The 25,313-nt window shown below is 42.9% G+C and overlaps 1 protein-coding gene across 2 annotated transcripts in view; it reads left to right on the forward strand.

Moving 5' to 3' along the window:
- rsrc1 (arginine/serine-rich coiled-coil 1) overlaps positions 1 to 25,313 on the forward strand; it is a 187,033-nt gene that overhangs the window by 13,745 nt on the left and 147,975 nt on the right. For both annotated transcript variants that reach the window (XM_036962128.2, XM_036962129.2), the window contains one exon: positions 11,167 to 11,355. In XM_036962128.2, coding sequence (XP_036818023.2) covers positions 11,167 to 11,355 — 189 coding nt within the window. The remainder of the gene's footprint in view (positions 1 to 11,166; positions 11,356 to 25,313) is intronic.

A 25,313-nucleotide genomic window follows, 5' to 3' on the forward strand; every position in this document is an offset into this window, starting at 1 on the left:
TTTAAAACCAGGGTTTTTAACAGCAACATGGATTAGGCGCATAGCGATCACCAATGGCGTTGAATGCATTGTCGGAGATCTGAGCTGAATCTAACATTAGCTGCTAGCCCTTCTCATGACACCAATGGATGTATTGGAACGCTGTATCACAACACATAGTGCAGCGCACAATTGGCCCAGCGTCGTCCGGTTTAGGGGTAGGCCGTCATTGTAAATAAGAATTTGTTCTTAACTGACTTGCCTCTTTAAATAAAAACTAGGCAAGTCAGTTAAGAACAAATTATTATTTACAATGACGGCCTAACCTGGACGACGCTGGGCCCCAATGGGACTCCCAATCACAGCCGGTTGTGATGCAGACTGAAATCTAACCAGGGTCTGTAGTGACGCCTGAGATGCAGTGCCTTAGGCCGCTGCGCCACTTGGGAGCCCAGGTACCAGCATCTTACTTATGACTCACTGACAGCTTTGTTTGAATACTTTGCAGGACATGTCTCCCCTAGGCTAGGCCTCCTCTAGACAACTAGTGATGCTAGTTGTTATAATTAAAAACAATTCATTTACTTATCTTCCCAATTTGTCTCTTTGTGTGTCTGCATGCCTGTGTGTCCGTGCATACATTTATGCGTGCGCGTGCTAAGCAGAGCCATGTCCTCTGGCCTGTCAGGAGAACCACTGTCACCCCCTTCTCCACCCTCCCCAGAACAGCCGCCATGCAAATTGTGGACTAATGGAATCTCCCAGGCAGGCAGCACTTGTCTTCTACCCGTGTACAGGCAGGGGGAAATGTGGTTTCACTTATCCATCTAATATTTTAATTGTTAAAAAAAAGGATGGCAAAATGAAAAAATAGATTGGGATCATGTGCTTCTTGACTGAAATCTGGACACTCTGAAAAGTAATGAAACACTTTCTCAACGAGCTTGAGTTTTGGAGAGTGTGTTTCTTTCTTTCTTTTCCTTCGTTCTGTCCGTCCGGCTTGGGGCATCCCGTGATGGAGCTCCTGGCCAAGTCGGAGACACGTGGAGGAATGTATCACCTGTCACGTGTTCACCCTTCCTCCCTGTGATTGGTTGGAGGAGTGCATTGGAGTACCTCAGTGCTTCTGCGCAGGACCAGTATATTGCTCAGGCAGTCAAAGCTTCGTCAGTGAATAGTGTGTGCGTGCGCTCGCATGTGTGTGTTGATTTAAGGGACCTGATGCAGCCCTCTTTGAAGTGAGCCCCATGGTTATTGGGCTATCAACAATTGGCTGCAGTGTGTCGTACGGCCTGATGAAAACCCATCAGTTAGAGAGCCGTCTTGTAAGAAGCCCCAGATTGATCAGTAATAAAATGTAATATCTGTCGGCATCTGTTTTTTAATTTTATTTGGCTTCAGACACTTTCATGATCCGCAGCGACAGATGTCGCAGAGAAGTTTTCTCTGAACGTATTATTATTATTAATATTTTTGAGACACCGTGTTCTTCAACATCACCTCTGAATTTATTTATGGGGGGGAAAAATGTACTCTCTCTTTCTTTTGTTTCACTCTGTCGGAGTAAAACAAATCGTTTGGTGGTTTTACGAGGCAATATTTCAGATGCACTTATTTGTTTAATTATGTGTGGTTTCCCCCTCCGAGGTGGAATGCGTGTCTGCTTTGTGTCGCTCATTCTTTTCCCCCCTTTACCGTGAGCCCACATGTTTCGTCTCAGCGTTTATGATATTTCTTATACTACAGTTGTGAGGTTCCTGAAATCACTTAAGCACACAGCATAACCGTCCACATTTAAACAATAAAACACTATTATGGTAAGGGCCTCAGATCTTCCACCACTTCATAAATACACATAAATAAAAAGGACGGAGGCGAAAAAACTCCCCATCATCTTGCCTCTAAGAGCACACCTGCTAATTAAGAACACGTTGTGTCTGAAGCGTGGCTGTCTGAGTAGTCTCCCTCTCCTGTTCCGGATGACTATGTGATCACGCTCTCCGTAGCCGATGTGAGTAAGACATTTTAAACAGGTCAACATTCACAAGGCCAGATGGATTACCAGGACGTGTACTCCGAGCATGCGCTGACTAACTGGCATGTCTTCACTGACATTTTCAACTGAGTCTGTAATCAACATGTTACAAGCAGACCACCATAGTCCCTGTGCCCAAGAACACTAAGGTAACCTGGCTAAATGAGTACCGACCCGTAGCACTCATGTCTGTAGCCATGACATTCTTTGAAAGGCTGGTCATGGCTCACATCAACACCATTATCCCAGAAACCGTAGACCCACTCCAATTTGCATACCACCCCAACAGATCCACAGATGATGCAATCTCTTGCACTCAACACTGCCCTTTCCCACCTGGGCAAAAGGAACACACACCTATGTGAGAATGCTATTAATTGACAACAGCTCAGCGTTCAACACCATAGTGCCCTCAAAGCTCATCACTAAGCTAAGGACCCTGGGAATTAACAGCTCCCTCTGCAACTGGATCCTGGGGGGGCCACCCCCGGGTGGTAAAGGTAGGGAACAACACATCCGCCATGCTGTTCCTCAACATGGGGGCCCACCAGGGGTGCGTGCTCAGTCCCCTCCTGTACTCCCTGTTCGCTCATGACTGCATGGCCAGGCACGACAACAATGACACAGCCTATAGGGAGGAGGTCAGAGACCTGCCTGTGTGGTGCCAGGACAACAACCTATCCCTCAACGTGATCAAGACAGAGGAGATGATTGTGCACTACAGTAAATGGAGGACCGAGCTGTGTGATATGTCTGATCTCGCAAACGATGTAAAGTATGTATAGATAGATGTAATCTAGATCCAAGTGTGTTGATTTTTTAAATCCGACTGTATCCTGCTATTAGCACACTTGTTGAATTATGCAACAGAACGTGACCACATCACCAACAAACTATCATAGTCCAAACACACCAAGACAGTCGTGAAGAGGGCACGACAAAACCTATTCCCCCTCAGGAGACTGAAAAGATTTGGCATGCGTCCTCAGATCCTCAAAAGGTTCTACAGCTGCACAATCAAAAGCATGGTTGCATCACTGCCTGGTATGGCAAATGCTCGGCCTCCAACCCCCAAGGCACAGAGGATAGTGCGTACGGCCCAGTACATCACTGGGGCCAAGCTTCCTGCCATCCAGGACCTCTATACCAGGCGGTGTCAGAGGAAGGCCCTAAAAATTGTCAGAATCCAGGCACCCTACTCAAATCAAATAATTGTATTTGTCACATGCAGATGTTAATGCAAGTGTAGCTAAAGGCTTGTGCTTCTAGTTCCGACAGTGCAGTAATATCTAACAACTAATCAAATAATTCCCCAACAACTACCTAATACACACAAATCTAAAGGGGTGAATGAGAATATGTACTTGTAAGTATATGGATGAGCGATGGCTGAACGGCATAGGCAAGGTGCAGTAGATGGTATAAAATACAGTATGTGATATGAGTAATGTAAGATATGTGAACAATTTAAAGTGGCATTGTTTAATAAAGTGACTAGTGTTCCATTTATTAGTGTCCAGTGATTGGGTCTCAATTTAGATAGCAGCCTCTGAGTTAGTGATTGCTGTTTAGCAGTCTGATGGCATTGAGGTAGATGTTTTTCAATCTCTCTGTCCCAGCTTTGATGTACTTGTACTGACCTCGCCTTCTGGATGATAGCGGGGTGAACAGGCAGTGGCTCGGGTGGTTGTTGTCCTTGATGATCTTTTTGACCTTTCTGTGACATCGGGTGCTGTAGATGTCATGGAGGGCAGGTAGTTTGCCCCCGGTGATGCTTTGTACAGACCGCACCACCCTCTGGAGAACTTTGCGGTTGAGGGCGGTGCAGTTGCCGTTCCAGGCTGTGATACAGCCCGACAGGATGCTCTCGATTGTGCATCTGTACAAGTTTGTCAGGATTTTGGGGGACAAGCCAACTTTCTTCAGCACTGTCTGTGTGGGTGGACCATTTCACTTTGTGATGTGTATGCCCAGGAACTTAAAACTTTCCACCTTCTCCACTACTGTCCCTTCCATGTGGATAGTCATAGACTGTTCTCTCTGCTACCGCATGGCAAGCGGTACCCGGAGCGCAAGGTCTAGGTCCAAAAGGCTTCTTAAACAGCTTCTACCCCCAAGCCATAAGACCCCTGAACAGCTAATCAAAGGGCTAGCCAGACCCCTCTTTTACACTGCTGCTACTCTCTGTTTATTGTCTATGCATAGTCACTTTAACTCTGCGTACATGTACATATTACCTCAATTACCTCGGCTAGCCGGTGCCGACGCACATTGACTCTGTACCGGAACAGCGTATATAGCCTCGCTATTGTCATTTTACTGCTGCTGTTTAATTATTTGTTACTTTTTTTTGTTTTTTGTTTACTTATCTATTTTTTACTTAACACTTATTCTTCTTAACTTCTCAAAGCATTGTTGGTTGAGGGCTTGTAAGTAAGCATTTCACTGTAAGGTCTAGCTAGACCTGTTGTATTTGGCATGTGACATAAAATGTGATGTTGATTAGATTTTTGATGAATTGTTAAATACACACAGTTAAGGTTTGACACTGAAATATCTGTGTCCTACAATTCCTCTGTCTGCTGCAACCAAGATAAAAGGAAGCAACATGAAAAATTGAAAAAGGAATACTGGAGTTTGTACCCCCCCCCCCCAAAAAAAAATTGACAATTTTTTTGAGTAAACCCAAATATAAGAAAATAAATGATTTGTTGAATGACTGGCTCTGGCGAAATTTGTTGAGTTAGTGAGTTAGCACCTCGTCTTGGGGTTTGACCTCCGCTTGACCCTGTGTTTGGGTTCAGTGACTGAACAGTCGCTCCATCATGCCTTTCACTCCAGCTGCTGAAGGGCGTCATGATGTGCTGCGATGCCAGGGGTCACCAGACAGGTCAGTTTAGAATTGTGGTGTCGTCGGTGAGTGACCGTGGGCACATGGTGCCAGCAGGGCTAGCTTGGAAGTCAACCGCGCCAAAGAGAGATGATGATTTCATAAAATGTTGTTTCTCTCGTAGAAAGTAACTTTTTTTCTATTTTATTGTACTTTTTTTGACCAGTTAGCCATGTGGGTTCATGTAGATCTGAGAAGCCTTTTGAAGGCCTTTAAACTTGGCTAAATGACTTGACCTATGGGCTGTGCGGGTGGGCTTAAATGGGTGCCGATTTCTTTCTCGGTCCAGCAGACTGTTGGACAGTTGCCAGCTGTGAGCTAATTTAAAGTAGACTGATGATTGTGGCAGATATTTACCGTCCCCTTTCATGGTTTTGAGGGGAAGGAGAAAGATAAACTTTATGGGGAATCTTTCATGGTTGCTCTTTGCTGTGTTAATTGTGCTAGCAAATCAGCTACTTTACATCGCTTGTAATTTGATGTGCTTTCCTTTTTATTTTGTGTGTGTGTGTGTGTGAGAGAGAGTACAGATAATATGGCTGCTTGGAAGAGGGAAACAGCTTGGGAAATGATTTCAACAGCTATCATAATTAGGAGAATATCATAAATTAAACTTGTGTCTGGCACAGCGTTTGAAGAGCACTGAAAAGTAATAAATGCTGGATGGTTAACATATTTGCATTGCGTTCGGCGGACAGCGCTGGGGAGGACCAGCTGTTTTGGATGTCTTTTGGCAGCAGGAAATGCAGCTATTGCTCATTCAAGGTGCTTTGCATTCGAGCCGTATCACGAATATCACTTTTAAATTAAGTGGGAAACTGCTGCTGCGTGCTCTTGCGTGTGTGCATGTGCGTGCGTGTGTGTTCTCTCTCTGGAAGAACTCTGTGGGGGTAAATGCTTTAATGAAGTTCCTGAAATAAGTATTTTTGTCTTTTGAATATATCTTTTTCCTTCAGATGTGGTTTTTATATATTGCATATTTGGAGGTTTGGTTGAAGAACCAGTACTTGTATGATGTGGGAAGAGTCCTATAGTCGGGACATGGGGACAAAGCAACTTACGTGTGACTTTTGACTTTCTCCTCAATTGTATATTGATATTAAAGGACAAACATTTGAGTTGCCTGCACAGATCCCAAGTTAGGATTTGGTATAGTGGTCTCCCTGGTCTCTCTCAGGTCCAGTCATAGTACAGCAGCCCCAACAGAATTCACTTATCGAAGCAGATTGAAGACACAACAATTGCCAGTGGAATCGGAGACTTTTCTTTCACATAGGCATAGCCAATTTAATGAAAGATCGAGCAGACTGGCAAAGGAAATCTCATCTAAAGTCAAGATAAAGGCTAACCATCACTTTGGTCCTGTGTTGCTCAGGTGTTAAGAGCTTGGTGCTTGCAACTCCAGGGTTGTTGGTTTGACACCCACAGAGATCACATATACAACAAATATATGCGCTCACTGTAATAGAAGTCACTTTGGATAAAAGTGCCAGACTTTTTCCACATTTTGTTACGTTACAGCCTTATTCTAAAATGTATTAAATCTTTTTCCCCCCTCATTAATCTACACACAATACCCCATAATGACAAAGCACAAACAGGTTTTAGATTTTTTTTGCAAATGTTTTAAAAATAAAAACATATTATTCAGATCCTTTACTCAGTACTTTGTTGAAGCACCTTTTGGCAGCGATTACAGCATTGAGTCTTCTTGGGTATGACACTACAAGTTTGGCACACCTGTATTTGGGGAGTTTCTCCAATTCTTCTCTGCAGATCCTCTCAAGCTCTGTCAGGTTGGATGGGGTGTCGCTGCACAGCTATTTTCATGTCTCCAGAGGTTCAAGTCCAGTCTCTGGCTGGGCCACTCATGGACATTCAGAGACTTGTCCCGAGGGACATGTTTCTCATGGTCAGAGTCCTTTAGGTGCCTTTTGGCAAACTCCAAGCGGGCTGTAGAGCACCTTTTGCCCTGGCCACTCTACCATAAAGGCTTGATTGGTGGAGTGCTGCAGAGATGGTTGTCCTTCTGGAAGTTTCTCCCATCTCCACAGAGGAACTCTAGAGCTCTGTCAGAGTGACCATTGGGTTCTTGGTCACCTCCCTGACCAAGGCCCTTCTCCCCCGATTGCTCAGTTTGATTGGGCGGCCAGCTCCAGGAATGGTCTTCGTAGTTCCAAACTTCTTCCATTTAAGAATGATGGAGGCCACTGTGTTCTTGTTGTCTTTCAATGCTGCAGACCTTTTTTTTGTACCCTTCCCCAGATCTGCGCCGGTGACAATCCTGTGTCGGAGCACTATGGACAATTCCTTTGACCTCAAGGCTTGGTTTTTCCTCTGACATGCACTGTCCACTGTGGTACATTACATAGACAGGTGTCTGCCTTTCCACATCATGTCCAATCAATTGAATTTACCACAGGTGGCCTCCAAAGAAGTTGTAGAAATATCTCAAGGAAAGTCAATGGAAACAGGATGCACTTGAGCTCAATTTTGAGTCTCATAGCAAAGGGTCAGAATACTAAAGTAAATAAGATATTTCAGTTTTTTTTATTTTATACATTTGCAAACATTTCTAAACCTGTTTTCGTTTTGTCATTATGGGGTATTGTGTGTAGATTGAGGAACATCCATTTTTAGAAAAAGGCTGTAACAAAATGTGGAAAAAGGTCTGAATACTTTCCATTTCATTTACCTACATAGCACTGTGGATCGAGCATTTTTGCCTACGCTTGTCTACTGTACGTAGGGAGTATGGATTGTTAGTAGGGGTAGTGGTTGTAGTCCCCTGGGAGTAGCGGTCCACAGTCCCCAACTGGAAGACTATAGAGAGGATGGATGGATGAGAAAGAATTCCAGGCTGTTGTCGCTGCTGGGATGGGGATGGAGAGGGGGAGGCAGGGGGCCATGGAGGAGGGGGTATGAATAATGATTTGACCAGGGTCGGATTCCAGTCGAGACTTTAGCCTGTTTTCCAGCACTAGTGGTATCATGTGGCTGCCATTAATGTCCAATTTTCAATGAAAAACATGTTTAGCCTCCGAAATATAATACAGACAGATAACGCGGGGCGACGACACCACTATCCAGGCTACACACCCCCGACGATATAATTACCCAAATGGGTTGTGGTTAGGGATCATATCCAGGGTGAGCGCGGGGGGTCACCCAGCGATAAGCTCCCCAACCTTGCTCCAACACACTGGTAATTACTTTATTGATAATTCACTGAGAAAATTGCTCTAGCCAATAGCGGCAGCCCGATTTAATGGATTGGCTAGGCGAATAGGAGGGGGGGAGAAAACAGCAAGGCCCTTTTTAATAGAAATGAGAATATGTTTAGGCCATAGGGGAACCATTTTCTCCTGAGATAATAACCCAAATAAAATGTAAAATAGGCAGGGCCTTGGCATGGGGTAGGGGTTGATGCTGTTTATCTGTGTCTCTTGCATTAACACATTTACCCCTGGCCTTAAAAGAGCTAATCATTCTCCAAGGGGAAGGGCTTGGTAATGAAATTGACATTTAACAGCATAGCCTCACTCTATTAACTACAGTAAATGTAATTTGGTACAGACCCCAGAAGTGTGTGCCCCCCCCCTTCCCGTTCAGAAAAGCAACCACAGATTTTGTGTTTATTGCATCTGCTTGCCACAAGTTGCTTGGCTGCTAAAATGAGACTGCACTTGTGTTTCTCCATATGTAGCTATTGGACACGCACAAGCACACACACAGACTAACACAGAAAATGAACAGTGTCCAATTCCTCTTCTCACATACGTCATCGTACCACACGCCCAGTTTCACACACCAAAGTCTGTGGGTTGGCCTGGGGATCTTCCAGACGGGAGGCAGATTCGAGTAATAAAGCTATCCATATTCCCCCAGGACATTAATACTGGGTGGTTTGCCAGTTCTCTGGTGATATAACCACCTTACACAGAACTCTCCGATGTATTGTATTCATGTAGCTCTAATTCTGAGAAGGCTTTGCAAACCACAGGGGATTCTCTCCCTCTTGCACGTGTGCAGTATTGTTACGTAGAATATCGATATTATTTACTTGCCTGACGACTCATACTGAATTCTTCTGCTGCTGTATGTTTGCTACATACTTCAGTCTGAGACTGACTTCATTGAAATAATTTGTGGTGATGTCAAAATGATGGGTGTTATGCAAAACAGGGTCATCGGTGATTGGATCATTTCTAACCAATCAGAGTGTCAAAGCCAATGACAACTTTTTCTAAATGCTGCTTTATCCACGTGTGTTCTGGCTCTGGCCAAACCAATTGGTTCTGGGACCAATCAGAAGAGTTAAAATGTGTTTGCATTCTAGAAATTGTTGACGAGTGTACTCCGATCCAGACTCATTGTGGAGAAGAAGCTAACGTCTGTGGGCATAGCGTTTGCCCGGATAAAGGAGTTTGGTTAGCCAGGCAAATGATTTACCACCATTACTAGTGTTGACAGTGCAGCACATGAATACATCCTTCATAAAATAATAGTTTTATGAGATTAAAATATGATATTTATTTTATGAAGGATGTATTCATGTGCTACTTATTAAGACCTGTGTCCTTGCAAATGGCCATGTCATTGTGCAAGCACAGTATTAGGCAGACATTTTTAATGTCATTTGTGTTGTATTAAGAGCTAGTTGTATTTATTTTTTACAATATTCCATGTATCATCTACTCATCATTGACACCCAGCTTTGTTCAACACTAGAACACATTGTAGAATTCTCCAGGGTCCATAGTGTATGTATAAAGCATCTCACAGTAGGAGTGCTGATCCAGGATCAGTTTAGCATTTTAGATCATAATGAATTAGATTATATTAAAGGGGGGGGGCCTGTTTTCAACAGTTGTCCAGACTTTTGTGACATAACTATTATTAGTTTTATGTCAAAAGAGGGGAGGAAGCAATAATGATTCTCGGACAGCAGGTTTGACAATTTTTATAGACAAATCAATACAATGATAAATGATAGAATATAACACCTTAGCTTCCTCTTCTTTTTTTATATTGTCATAGTCAGACACAAACACACACACATACACACACCCATCAGCCTCCAACTGAGAGCGCATTGAAAATGACCTATCTTAATCAATAGAGGTGTGAATGCGTAAAAAACAGACACACTGTAGTCTCTCCACTCCACGGAGGTGTGTGTGAGAGGCGGTGACAGGCAGCGGTGGCTCTGAAGGCCGGCCCAGCCAGCCTAGCCTGTCTCTATAAGTAGCCCACTAAATCTCATACTAGTCCCTGTGTGTGTGTGTGTTCAGGGATCCATCCCACTGACTGTCAGGATCAATAAGGCTGCCATGGCCGCCATCTAAAGCCCTCCCTAATTGCCCCCATCTCCAGCCAGTCGCCCATCTCCAAACGTCTGTTTCTAATCAACGCCGACTCGGGTTTCCCAATAGGCTGCTGCCCTAACCAGAAGCTGTAAATTAACTGCCGGCAACTAGTTCCTACTTCTCTCTTCTCGTTCTCTCTCTCTTCTCGTTCTCTCTTCTCGTTCTCTCTCTTTTCTCGTTCTCTCTCTCCTTGTTTTCTCTCCTTGTTCTCTCTCTCTCCTTGTTATCTCTCTCTCCTTGTTATCTCTCTCTCCTTGTTCTCTCTCTCTCCTTGTTCTCTCTCTCTCCTTGTTCTCTCTCTCTCCTTGTTCTCTCTCTCTCTCCTTGTTCTCTCTCTCTCCTTGTTCTCTCTCTCTCCTTGTTCTCTCTCTCTCCTTGTTCTCCCTCTCTCGTTCGCTCTGTCTCTCTCGTTCGCTCTGTCTCTCTCGTTCGCTCTGTCTCTCTCGTTCGCTCTGTCTCTCTCGTTCGCTCTCTCTCTCGTTCGCTCTGTCTCTCTCGTTCGCTCTGTCTCTCTCGTTCTCGTTCTTTCTCGTTCACTCTCACTCTCACTCTCACTCTCTCACACACACACACACACGTTACAGAGGGCCTACAGTACATAAAACCATCTCTAACAGTCTGACTCAAGGCTTTGAGAGTCATCACATACGGGAGATGGATTACCCTGCTTGGGGTGATTTTGGTTGCATGTCAGAATCAGGCTGGATAGTGTCTGCGCCAATGCTAACTACGGTAGCCTTGAAGTTAAGCCAGTAACTGAAAGGTTGCTGGTTCGAATATCGAAATCACAACATAATGTACTTTACAGTGAAACAATCAAATTAAGAAATTAAAAAGGGGTTTTTTATCGCTATTTTTGCGATTCTGATCGTGTGTTATGTTGTCATCTCCAGGTCTCGTGAGCGGCGGCGGTCTCGCAGCAGGAGCAGTGGCCGGTCCAGCCGCAAGAAGAGCCGCAGCCACAGCCGAGACCACAGCAGGCGGAAGGGGCGCGACAAAGACAAGGAGAAGGACAGGGACAATGGCAGGGACCGAGACAAGGACAGAGCCAAGGACAAAGACAAGAGACCCGACAAACAAGGGTGAGTGAAAAGTTCCTTTGTGAGTCCATGGCATCCCCCCCCCCCCCCCAGGTATGTTATGCGATTATCCAGCAGGGTCACCTCGGCTGGGCCTCATCCATCCATCACTCCTTCGCTCTTTCTCCTGGTATCTTCTCATTCGGAATATATTACATTCTCTGTGTTAATGTTGCATCCTTAAGTGTACCTGCGTCACCTGAACATAGTTGATCTCTTTATCTCTCTACTGTTGATCTGCCTAGGCCCAGGTGCAATATGTTAACACACACACACACACACACACACACACACACACACACACACACACACACACACACACACACACACACACACACACACACACACACACACACACACACAGGCATCCCAGGTGCAATATGTGCCAGCCAGCCATGGACCTAACTCACTCAGGGGGCCTTACTTTCCACCAGAATAGCACCTTGATTCACCCATATCCCGCCCCCAAGCGCTGTGTCCTAATGTGATTGGAGGGCGGGGTAATGTGATTGCTGGGGAGTCGTTGTCTCTCATATTGAGTGTCGCATGTCTCAGACTCGTCAGTTAGGCGTCTAGAGCACAGAGGGTCGCGAGGACAGAGAGGACTGTGGAGGCGCAACCCTGTCCAAATATAACATATCTAGACCGTGACCACATATCAAGGCATGCTTTCGGGGGCCTCATTTATAACCGTTGTGCAAATTTCTAACCAAATATCTGCATCTGCCATTTCTGAAAATAACCAGAATAACCATAATCCATTTACAACACCCGTTATACACTGCTAAAAAAAATAAAGGGAACACTTAAACAACACAATGTAACTCCAAGTCAATCACACTTCTGTGAAATCAAACTGTCCACTTAGGAAGCAACACTTATTGACAATAAATTTCACATGCTGTTGTGCAAATGGAATAGACAACAGGTGGAAATTATAGGCAATTAGCAAGACACCCCCAATAAAGGAGTGGTTCTGCAGGTGGGGATCACAGCCAACTTCTCAGTTCCTATGCTTCCTGGCTGATGTTTTGGTCACTTTTGAATGCTGGTGGTGCTTTCACTCTAGTGGTAGCATGAGACGGAGTCTACAACCCACACAAGTGGCTCAGATAGTGCAGCTCATCCAGGATGGCACATCAATGCGAGCTTTGGCAAGAAGGTTTGCTGTGTCTGTCAGCGTAGTGTCCAGAGCATGGAGGCGCTACCAGGAGACAGGCCAGTACATCAGGAGATGTGGAGAAAGCCGTAGGAGGGCAACAACCCAGCAGCAGGACCGCTACCTCAGCCTTTGTGCAAGGAGGAGCAGGAGGAGCACTGCCAGAGCCCTGCAAAATGACCTCCAGCAGGCCACAAATGTGCATGTGTCTGCTCAAACAGTCAGAAACAGACTCCATGAGGGTGGTATGAGGGCCCGACGTCCACAGGTGGGGGTTGTGCTTACAGCCCAACACCGTGCAGGACGTTTGGCATTTGCCAGAGAACACCAAGATTGGCAAATTCGCCACAGGCGCCCTGTGCTCTTCACAGATGAAAGCAGGTTCACACTGAGGCATGATTTCGCCTGGCATAAAAAAACATGCTCTCGTCAGGACACTCTTGTACAGAAGAGCTAGCCAACAACACAGCTAACACAAAACTTCAAACTGAAGCTGGAAAGACTGCAAACAAGCTGCACTTTGTTTCGTTTGACCTTTTTTCAATTGACATTTTTCTGTAAGTATCCATAAAAATTATGCCAGCTGATTCATGATTTCGACTGGCTGAGAAAAGCTGCTTGCCTGTCTCTCATCACGACCTCTACACATTTATTATGGGACAGCTGGAGATCGAATTTGAATATTGAAACAATGTTGCAGATGTCGGAGAGACGGACAGCAAGGTTTATATACAAATCTCCGCTGTTGAAAGTCCAATGTTTGTCTGAAGGAAATGTCTAGATGTTATTTTTCCAGTGGAGATAAAGTTTATAACTTGCCTGGCTGGGCTGATGAGACCGTGGATTGCACAGTCAGATGGAACAGAGTAAATAGGCATTTTAACGTCATAGAGTTTGTGGAATAGACACTGGCTAGAATGCGGTTTTAACCAATACATGTTAAAAATGTTTTTTTTGTTGCTTTGTCATTATGGGGTATTGTGTGTAGATGAGGGGAAAAAACTATTTAATCTGTTTTAGAATAAGGCTGTACTGTAACAAAATGTGGAAAAAGTCAAGGGGTCTAAATACTTTCTGATTTCACTGTACATAAAGTACCAGTCAAAAGTTTGGACACAACTTATTTTGACCGTTTTCTGCGTTATAGAATAATAGTGACAACATCAAAACTATGAAATAACACACATGGAATCATGTAGTAATCCAGAAAGTATTAAACAAATCAAAATACATTTAATATTTGAGATTCTTCAAAGTAGCCACCCTTTGCCTTGATGACAGCTTTGCAAACTCTTGGCATTCTCTCAACCAGCTTCACCTGGAATGCTTTCCAGCAGTCTTGAATGAGTTCCCACATATCCCAAGCATTTGTTGGCTGATTTTCCTTCAATGTAGAAAATAGTAAAAATAAAGAAAAGCCCTTGAATGACTAGGTGTGTCCACACTTTTGACTGGAACTGTATGTGGATACCAAAATATTTATTTCAACAGTTTTCTGGAAGAAATGGTGTGGTGCATTATTTTAATATTTTTTACCACGACTGTACATCTGTTATAAATGGTGGAGAAAGCACCTTGATCCACTGCCACACAGATTCAAGTTGAATCTAGAGTCCAGATCTAAATTGCATTTAACCTTTGTGGAGGAATCTAAAAACAGCAGCTGGGAGAAGGCACCCTTAAACTGGGAGAACTGGAGCAGTTTGCACAAGTTGAGTGGGCCAAACTGCCTGCACGGAGGTGCAGGAAACTCATTGATGGCTATAGGGAAGCGTTTGATTGCAGTTATTTTGTCCAAAGGCTGTGCTACCAAATGTTAAGTGCAGAGTGTCAATGGCATATAAATGGATATATTAAGTTCTGAATCAAAAACAAAGGTTCTGTAATATTAACAGTGAAATAAAGAATAGTGGAGACTAAATACGTTGGACTATTTATTCTTAATGTTAGGGAATATTGTGAGTTAATTGAGAAATGTGCAACAGTACCAATATTTTTGGCCACGACTCTACGTATTCTTTTCAGAACGCAGATATTAAGTGTGACATTTACGTAGCGGTTATAAATGGTGCCAAAAGGGTGTATAGGTCTCAAGTAGAGGTTGACCTATTATGATTTTTCAACGCCGATACTGATTATTGGAGGACCAAAAAAGGTTGATACTGATTAATCGGACAATTTATTTATTTATTTGTAATAATGACATTTATTACTTATTTTAACTTAATATAATACATAAATAAAATTAAATTTAGCCTCAAATAAATAATGAAATATGTTCAATTTGGTTTAAATAATGCAAAAACAAAGTGTTGGAGAAGTAAAAGTGCAATATGTGCCATTTAAAAAAGCTAACGTTTGAGTTCCTTGCTCAGAACATGAGAAAATATGAAAGTTGGTGGTTCCTTTTAACATGAGACTTCAATATTCCAAGGTAAGAGGTTTTAGGTTGTAGTTAATATAGTATTTATAGGACTATTTCTCTCTATACCATTTGTATTTCATATACCTTTGACCATTGGATGTTCTTATAGACACTATAGTATTGCCAGTGTAACAGTATAGCTTCCGTCCCTCTTCTCGCCCCTACCTGGGCTCGAACCAGGAACACATCGACAACAGCCACCCTCGAAGCAGCGTTACCCATCGTTCCACAAAAGCCGTGGCCCTTGCAGAGCAAGGGGAATAACTACTCCAAGTCTCAAGAGCGAGTGACGTTTGAAACGCTATTAGCGTGCAACCCGCTAACTAGCACCCCGCTAACTAGCTAGCCATTTCACGTTGGTTACCTCAGCCATTAGGCTAATAGGCTTGAAGTCATAAACAGCGCTGTGCTGATGGCAAAACGCATGAAAATGCTGTTTGAATGCATGCTTACGAGCCTGCTGCTGCCTACCATCGCTCAGTAAGACTGCTCTAACAAATATCAAAGCATAGACTTAATTATAACTTTATAGACTTAATTATAACATAATAACACACAGAAATGGTCATTAATATGGTCGAATCCGGAAATTATCATTTCGAAAACAAAACGTTTATTATTTTAGTGAAATACGGAACCGTTCGTTATTTTATCTAACGGGTGGCATCCCTAAGTCTAAATATTCTTGTTACATTGCACAACCTTCAATGTTATGTCATAATTACAGTAAAAGTAAAATTCTGGCAAATTAGTTCGCAATGAGCCAGGCTGCCCAAACTGTTGCATATACCCTGACTCTGCGTGCAATGAACGCAAGAGAAGTGACACAATTTCACCTGGTTAATATTGCCTGCTAACCTGGATTTCTTTTAGCTAAATATGCAGGTTTAAAAATATATACTACTGTGTATTGATTTTAAGAAAGGCATTGGTGTTTATGGTTAGGTACAGTCATGCAACGATTGTGTTTTTTTTCGCAAATGCGCTTTGTTAAATCATCCCCCAGCTTTGCTTCGCTTATATGCAACGCAGGACACGCTAGATAAACTAGTAATATCATCAACCATGTGTAGTTAACTAGTGATTATGATTGTTTGATTGTTTTTTATAAGATAAGTTTAATGCTAGCTAGCAACTTACCTTGGCTTCTACTGCATTCGCGTAACAGGCAGGCTCCTCGTGGAGTGCAATGAGAGGCGGGTGGTTAGAGCGTTGGACTAGTTAACTGTAAATTTGCAAGATTGGATCCCCCGAGCTGACGAGGTGAAAATCTGTCGTTCTGCCGCTGAACACCGTTCCTAGGCCATCATTGAAAATAGGAATGTGTTCTTAACTGACTTGCCTAGTTAAATAAAGGTATAAATTAAAAGAACGGCATAATTGGCGCCCAAAAATGCCGATTTCCGATTGTTATGAAAACTTGAAATCGGCCCTAATTAATCGGCCATTTCGATTAATCGGTTAATCGATTAATCTAGTCTCAAAAGATAAAACGGATCCTAAATCAGATATTGGCACCAGATGTTGACTTTGGGCTAAATGGATTGACATTAGGTGCATTGGTGCTGTTTGAAGGGCTGGGAATTGCCAGGGGCATCATGATACGATATTGTCATTATACTTAGGTGCCGATACAATATGTGTTGCGATTGTCATGAATCGCTTCTATACCGTGATTTTATAGAATTTTGATGTTCCAAACATATTGCTCACTTTATGTCTGCTGGAGAGAAACGGAGTATGAGACGATGAGTTTTGATCTGTCAGGGAAATAAAAGTGCTGAAAACATGTTGGCTCACTATTTAAATAGATGATGGAAAACAAGCATCGGGCCCAGACGGCATCCCTAGTCCTCAGAGCATGCGCAGACCAGCTGGCTGGTGTGTTTACGGACATATTCAATCAATCCTTATCCCAGTCTGCTGTCCCCACATGCTTCAAGATGGCCACCATTGTTCCTGTTCCCTAGAATGCCAAGGTAACTGAACTAAATGACTATCGCACAGTAGCACTCACTTCTGTCATCATGAAGTGCTTTGAAAGACTAGTCAAGGATCATAGCTAGCTAGATGTATCTCCCCAGAGACCACAAAAGAAAAAGCCTGATTTTGATTTTTTTCTTCAATAATAACCCTTTCCTTTCTTTATTAATTTTTTTAAAATGTAAAAATAAATGTACCCCGTTTTCTACCCAATTTCGTGGTATCCAATTGTTTAGTAGCTACTATCTTGTCTCATCGCTACAACTCCCGTACGGGCTCGGGAGAGACGAAGGTTGAAAGTCATGCGTCCTCCGATACACAACCCAACCAAGCCGCACTGCTTCTTAACACAGCGCGCATCCAACCCGGAAGCCAGCCGCACCAATGTGTCGGAGGAAACACCGTGCACCTGGCAACCTTGGTTAGCGCGCACTGCGCCCGGCCCGCCACAGGAGTCGCTGGTGCGCGATGAGACAAAATTGCTGCCCTGAATTTATCAGGTGCTATTGACAAAGGCCAGTGGGAAAAAGTTATGATGGACTGCTTTCAGGAGGACGGTTGTACCATGCTGATTCTCTCGGAATTGTAAAATGAATCAGACAATGAGGAAATCCCTGATTTAGGTAAAAACATTTTCATTGATGAAGACATTGTAGAGTCTTCTGATGACATTGATGGGGAAGAAATGGCGATCAACAGTGTTGTCACGGAAGAAGTTGACCGAGTTAAGAAATCAGTGGAATGTCTGGTAGGAGCAGAGGAGGTGATGAAATTAATACAATTCTGGTGTTTGATTGCAATTGCTGAGGGAGTCGAAAAGAAAACGCGGAAGGCTGTTGTTTAAAACACCTGTCTCCGGATGACAACTTCAAACTAAGGGCAACCATGTCATCTGTGACAGGGCGGGAGAAAGATCTGATTCTTATGGCATTTCACACGGTCAGTGTGAACCAGAGTGGCTTTGACACAACTGGCCATGCAAGCTGTACAAACAAAACGGAAACGACATAGGACATCTTATTTAATGAAAGGGGTTTCAGTCCGACGTGAAGCGTTCATCCATGTATATGGGTCTAGAGTCTAGCTACAGTTTCAGATATTATACGTTTCTAATTTTGTCAAAGTTGTTTTTTATTGCAAGTTAAAGCTTACTGTTAGCTAGCTAGCTGACGTTAGGTGGCTGGATCGCTAGCATTAGCATTAAGTGTATGATCTGTGTAGGAATATTATCTCAGAAGGCCATTTGCATTGCTAGTTATAGCCTAATGTTAGCTAGCTAAATAGCTAACATTGAACCTATTTGGTTTACTTTAGCCAGCTATGACTATCGGTTTGTATTGCTAGTATTCTATGAATTGGGATAATGGTTCATTGTTTAGCTAGCTAGTTATTGATATTGTTCTTGTACGTACTGTATATTATTTGGTTCTTTTTCTACTGGCATTGACAGTAGAGAAAGTAATTTTTTTCTTTATATTGACACTATCTATTTTTGATATTGCTACTAGGCAAGTAACCATTTCGCTGAACTGTTTACACATTCTGTAGAGACCCATCTACTTAGTAAGATGTGGCTGGGGGTTATTGCATTTCTTTCACATGACCCGTCAATTTAGACAAGTGTGTCTGGGTACGCGTTGCCTAATATTTATGAAATATTTTTTATCTGGACACTCTGTTTACCTGGAATGTTTCCTAATTGTAGGCAACTACTTTTACTGCCTTTAGTCTTAATCTTTACTACACTACTCACTGTTTAGCACATGACCTCACATGTGAGTCCTTAAAGAGATGGGTGGGGCTAAGGCTTAAGAGGGTGTGAACAATGCTGAATGGGTGTAGACAAAAGAGCTTTCCAGTAGGTGTACCAAAACATTCAAACTAGGCCTAGCTATGAGTAAGAGAGATGTGGCCCTTAAACAATTGCTCTCCACTCATCAGTTCAACATCTATCAGCTCATTAGTGCTGGTAATACACACAGAGCCAGCAGCGTGTGTGTGTTTGGCCTATGTTTCAGTACAGAGCCCTGCCCTCCAGCCATGGATGGTGTTGTTGTGATTGTGTCTGTGAGTGGATCGGTCTGGGGAACCTTTGGCAGTCTGTGTGTGTGTGTTAGTTGGGCTGTTTTGCAGGACTCTAGGCTGTGTCTGGGTAGGCCAGGGAGAGAGAAAAACTTCAAACGTGGCGCTGAGGGTTTGATTGAATGAAATCAATGCGTAACTGTAAGTGTGGTGGGGGTTGAGGGGGGTGGCACTAAAGCACTGGGGCCGGCAGCGATCTGGACGCAGTGGGGGGAGGTGGGAGAAAGGGGGAGGTGTGGGGGGGTACATCCCGTTCCTCCAGGTGGGTGTGGTGGCTCTCCATTGAGGCTCCCGAGAGGGGGAGGGGCGAGGAGGTTTGGAAGTGAACTCCGCCTGCAGATGGGCATAGCGGTAGACTGGTCAGGAACACACACATACGCACTCACACACACATCAAGGGGGGGGGGTATCCCTCCAGACTCATACACAGAGGAGCAAGCGTTGTTCTGTTGAGGATGCTGCCCTGTGGCAATACTGCTGCTGCTGCTGTAACTGTAATTTAGCTGCTTTTCCCCCCCACAAATAATGAGGCAAGACTCTCCTCAAAACACACCCGTAGCTTCACAAACCCACCTCCGCTCACATTAAAACTCAAAACTGCTAAACAGACAGAAAAGAAAAAGAGCTTTGTAGTTCCAACCTAACAGCCCAGTTCTGTCTGTTTGTGTGGAGAGCCATGCCCCGACCCATGCCTGAACACGTTAGCCATGCAACACAACGCAAACGGCTAACTAACTAGCAGGCTGACTGGTTTACACAGGATAAGTGAACAAGAGACAGAGTGCCTGTAATGTTTGATGCCACAGAATAAATGTTTCTAAATGTGTGCATGTATTTACTCAATACCAACAATTCCCAATAGTATCAAATGTAGTTTTCTACAACTTTTAGTGAAATTCTTCCTGCTTTAGGAGTTGATCCTAAGGTGCCTTTTGGCAAACTCCAAGTGGGCTTTCAATGTGGCTTTTACTGAGGAATGGCTTCCGTCTGGCCACTCCACCATAAAGGCCTGATTGGTGGGAGTGCTGCAGAGATGGTTGTCCTTCTGGAAGGTTCTTCCCTTCTCCCCCGATTGCGCAGTTTGACTGGGCAGCGAGCTCTAGGAAATGTCTTGGTGGTTACAAACTTCTTCAATTTAAGAATGATTGAGGCCGCTGTGTTCTCTGGGACCTTCAATGCTGCAGACATTTTTTGGGACCCTTCCCCAGATCTGCGCCTGTGACAATCCTGTCTCGGTGCTCTACGGACAATTCCTTTGACCTCATGGCTTGGTTTTTGCTCTGACATGCACTGTCCAATGTGGTACATTATATAGACAGGTGTCTGCCTTTCCAAATCATGTCCAATCAATTGAGTTAACTACAGGTGGCCTCCAATGAAGTTGTAGAAATATCTCAAGGATGATCAAGGGAAATAGGATGCACCTGCGCTCAATTTCGAGTCCCTTCGAGTCTGAATACTTATGTAAATAAGGTATTTCTGTTTTAATTTGTAATAAATTTGCACACAAAAAACAAAACTTTTTTTCGCTTTGTTGTTATGGGGTATTGTGTGTAAATTACATTTTTTATGTTTTTAATCCATTTTCGAATAAGGCTGTAACGTAACAATATGTGGAATTATTCAAGGGGTCTGAATACTTTCTGACGGCACTTTATATGGTTAAGCAAATACAGTTCATACCTATACACGGTTACATTATGTTTTTGGCCTCATCGTCATCTACAGTCACATGGTCCTCACAAATGCTAATTTTTGTCTCCCTTAAAATGAAAAAGTAGTCACTCTCAGGAAATGCCCTGTATTTATGGGAACTGTGTAATCACTGTAGAGTTTGAAGTAAACAACAACACCCAAAGTAAATCCATAAAACTATTCAAATATTTTGTCTAAGGCTTCAACTTCAACGCATTGCTCATTTAACACTTGGACTCCAGACACTAGGAACCCATTTTCTTTGTAGGGAGAGAGGGAGTTGCATTTTTTAAATTTTAAATTTCAGTTAAAATAGTAAAATCGGAATACAATTTCACCATTTGACAACTGACATATTTGCCTTTGATAACCACCAGTCTTATATTTCCAGGTTAAATACATTCAGTTTAGGATGAAGGGAGTTAGTATTTTGGGGATAATTGGAGGAGGCGGGCTATTAGGCAGAATGAATGTTTCCAGTCATTCAACATAATGTCTTCCTGCAATCTAATACTCAATACATGTGTAGCTTTTGGGCTAATGCTGCCACCATCTCAGGCAAAGCTTGAATGGGGAAAAACATAGTAAGAATATTTCTGTGCAGTAGGGTCATCTATTGGGATAGTATGTCATCAATACTCAAAGTAAATGTATTTATTTTACCGTTATTTAACTAGACAAGTCAACAAATTCTTATTTTCAATGACTGCCTAGGAACAGAACTGCCTGTTCAGGGGCAGAATGACAGATTTTTACCTTGTCAGCTTGGGGATTTGAACTTGCAACCTTTCAATTACTAGTCCAACGCTCTAACCACTAGGCTACCCTGCCGCCCCAAATGACAGGTAGTATATTTTCCTTAACAGGTTAGCTATACAGATGCCTGGCATTAGAAGTTGACAAGTTTATTATTAGGTAAAACAATTGTTCTTGGTCAGTGAGGGGAAATACAATGATGGCATTGACATGTGCTTATCAGTCTGATTATGCTCCAATACTTGATAATGGTGGGGCTGGAAACACAGACTTGCCAGGCATTGTAGCAAACAAGTGTCATGAAATACATGCACCAGAAACCGACTTGTCAGATAATTATCAGCAAGCTAGGCTAGCTATATGCAGCAGAATAGCTAGCGCGCTGGTTGGCTAGCTAAATATTGTCTTGGCTGATCACAGACACTGTCCTTTGATTGTCTCGTCGCAAGACTTTGGCTAAAGAGTTCTAAAACTCATTCTAAAACTAGACTGTTCAGATCAAACAAACCGTTACGCGATGTCTCATCTTAACTGGGCTTTATGATCATGACTATTCCGTGCCAGTAGACTAGTGTGGAGTGCTAACTAGCCAATATCAGTATGGCTTTCAGACATAAGAAATATAACACAAGATCAAGTAACGTTATACGCATTAGCTAGTTACGACTAAATAGTGAAGCAACATTTTATATTAAAATGAAACAAACCACTGTCGCCTTATTTTTTTATTTAACTAAACAAGTCAGTTAAGAACAAATTCTTATTTACAATGACAGTCTAGGAACAACTGCCTTGTTCGGGCAGAATGACAGCTTTTTACCTTGTCAGCTCGGGGATTCGATCCACCAACCTTTCAGTTACTAGTCCAACGCTCTAACCACTAGGCTACCTGCCGCCCCATCTAACAAGCTACACTAGCTAATCTTAGCTAGCCAGCTAATACGAACTATTGGATACATGGCATGAAAACAATCAAAACAATCCAAAATACAATAGTCGCATACATATTTACAACTAAATAGCAAAAACTGCATTTCACTTTATCTAGCAAGATATATTACCAAGCTAGCTATGTCTTTTCAGCAGAAAAAAATGCTAACTCTGGCTCGGTTTCAATCTCTTCAACTCCCCAATCAAGTTTTCTCCACTGCATGAACTCAAATTCTCGGTTTATTCTCATCTTGACCCGGACTGTAGCGCTTTCCCTTTTCACATGTCTGCTCTCCAAAGTTCTCTGTTTCTTTGCCTTAGATGGGGGAGTAGCTGCTGCTTGGTCAGATCGTTTGCCCCTTGCGTCTGCCACTAGCCAAGCTGGTTAGCTTTCAGCTTTCATACGGCTACTCGTTAGAATATCCCTGAGCTGTGGCACTGCCTCCTCACTGACGGAGACACTTCATGCAGTACAAAATTAGGCGTGAAAATCCAACCCGACAGGTTAAATTAAAACCAAGGAATACAGCGGCTCTCAGGCAGGCTAGAGGCGCAATATTGCTACTTTTGCGTCACATTGGATGACCACTAGCAATTTATTGAAGCTTTTGAACATTTTTTGTTGTTGCAAAAGTTAGCCCTGTTTTGAGAAAAGTGTTCAAGCAATCGAGAAAAACCTGAGAATATGCTTTACAATATAACATAATACATTCCTGATACATGCATGTAATGCATGACATGGGCCTAGATAAACGTAAAGTTGAAAAAAGTAACTTAAGTTAAGGTTTAAAAACAGAGGTTTAGCCACAAAGCTGAAAAAATGATAAATGGAAAACTTTCTCTGTCCGTCTGTTTGTCTGTATTTTTCAGTCAACCGGGCTGCTAAGGCTTCTTATTGTATTACTAGATAAAGTTATTATTAGGTCTATCTCTCTCCCGCCCTCTGTCTGTTAGGAGAGGTGAGAGGGAGAGTGATTGGTGATGAAGGCCAGAGCGATTAGGTTGATGTCATTTCCCCCGAAGACGTTGACATGTTTCTGTCCTGTCTCCCCTCTGTCCCCTGGAGGGAAACCTGTCTTACCCAGGCTCTCCTCTTAACCTGGGGAGCCCAAATCTGGAGGGGAAACTCACAGATCTAGAGAGTGAGGGAGAGAGAAAGGAAAGAATGGAGAGAGGAGAGAGAGAGAGAGAGAGAGAGAGAGAGGGCCCGAAAAGGACAGGGCTGGAGAAAGAGAAAAATAAGGCTTGAGTCAGTCTTATGTCGTTCTGCTGATGTAGACTAATTGCGGGAGATATACAGTATTAGCTGCTGGGGCCTGAAGTGGCTGTGGCAGGCCTAACACAAGCTCTCTTTGTGTGCTGGAGAGGCCTGGCCACCACTAATCACAGGAGAGACACCCTGAGTTTGCGATGGAGAACTGTGACAATCCACTTAGCATGCTCTGTAATCTCTTTAGCCATTAGTACTAGTTAAAGGAGGGCACACACACACACACTCATGTGGGGGTTTCAGGCTTTAAGGGGCACACAGGATACAGTGCCTTCAGAAAGTATTCACACTCCTTTACCTTTTCCCACATTTTGTTGTTACAAAGGGGGATTAAATGGATTTAATTGTCCCTTTTTGTCAACGATCTAGACAAAACACTCTGTCAAAGTGGAAGACAAATGATACATTTTAAAAGAAATTATGAAAAAGAAATAGATTTTCAAGCCGTAATATTCAATGTCGTCTTGGTAAGCAACTCCAGTGTATATTTGGTGTTTTAGGTTATGGTCCTGCTTAAAGGTGAATTTGTCTCCCAGTATCTGTTGGAAAGCAAACTGAACCAGGTTTTTCTCTAAGATTTTGTCTGTGTTTAGCTCTATTCCGTTTTATTTTATCCTAAAAAACAACTCCCTAGTCCTTGCCGATGACAAGCATACCTATAACATGATGCGGCCACTACCATGCTTGAAAATATGAAGAGTGGTTCTCAGTGATGTGTTGTGTTGGACTTGCCCCAAACATAGTCAGGACATAAAGTTATGTTCAGGACATAAAGTATATTCAGGATATAAAGTATATTTCTTCGCCACATTTTTTGCAGTTTTACTTTAGTGCCTTATTGCAAACAGGGTGCATGTTTTGGAATATTTCAATGTTGTACAGGCTTCCTTTTCGCTCTGTCATTTAAGTTAGTATTGTGGAGTAACTACAATGTTATTGATCCATCCTCAGTTTTCTCCTATCATAGCCATTAAACTCTGTAACTGTTTTAAAGTCATAATTGGCCCCATGGTGAAATCCCTGAATGGTTTCCTTCCTCTCCGGCAACTGAGTTAGGAAGGACGCCTGTATCTTTGTGGTGACTGGGTGTATTGATACACCATCCAAAGTGTCATTAATAACTTCACCATGCTCAAAGGGATACTTAATGTCTGTTTTATTTGGATTGGAAACCTCCTTGGTGGTTTAATTTGTTTGAAATTCACTGCTCGACTGAGGGATCTTAAAGATAAGATGAGGTCATTCAAAAATCATGTTAAACACTTATTGTGCACAGTGAATCCATGCAACTGATTATGTGACTTGTTAAGCACATTTTTACTCCTGAACTTATTTAGGATTGCCGTAACGAAGTGGTTGAATACTTTTTCACTCAAGACATTTCAGCTTTTCATTTTTAAATAATTTGTAAAAATGTCTAAAAACATATTACCACTTTGGTATTATGGGTATTGTGTGTATACCGGTGACACAACATCTAAATGTAACCTATTTAAATTCAGGCTGTAACACAACAAAATGTGGAAAAAGTCAAGGGGTGTGAATACTTTCTGAAGGCACTGTATGCTACTCTGTGAACTGGGCAGTTTTTCACTGCTCTAACATGTGTACCATTGTGTATTAACTGTCCGTGTGTGTGTGAGCGGGCTGCGTAGGCACTG

This window comes from Oncorhynchus mykiss, chromosome 24 (genome assembly GCF_057628025.1).
Source record: "Oncorhynchus mykiss isolate SJ-2025 chromosome 24, ASM5762802v1, whole genome shotgun sequence".
Lineage (NCBI taxonomy): Eukaryota > Metazoa > Chordata > Actinopteri > Salmoniformes > Salmonidae > Oncorhynchus > Oncorhynchus mykiss.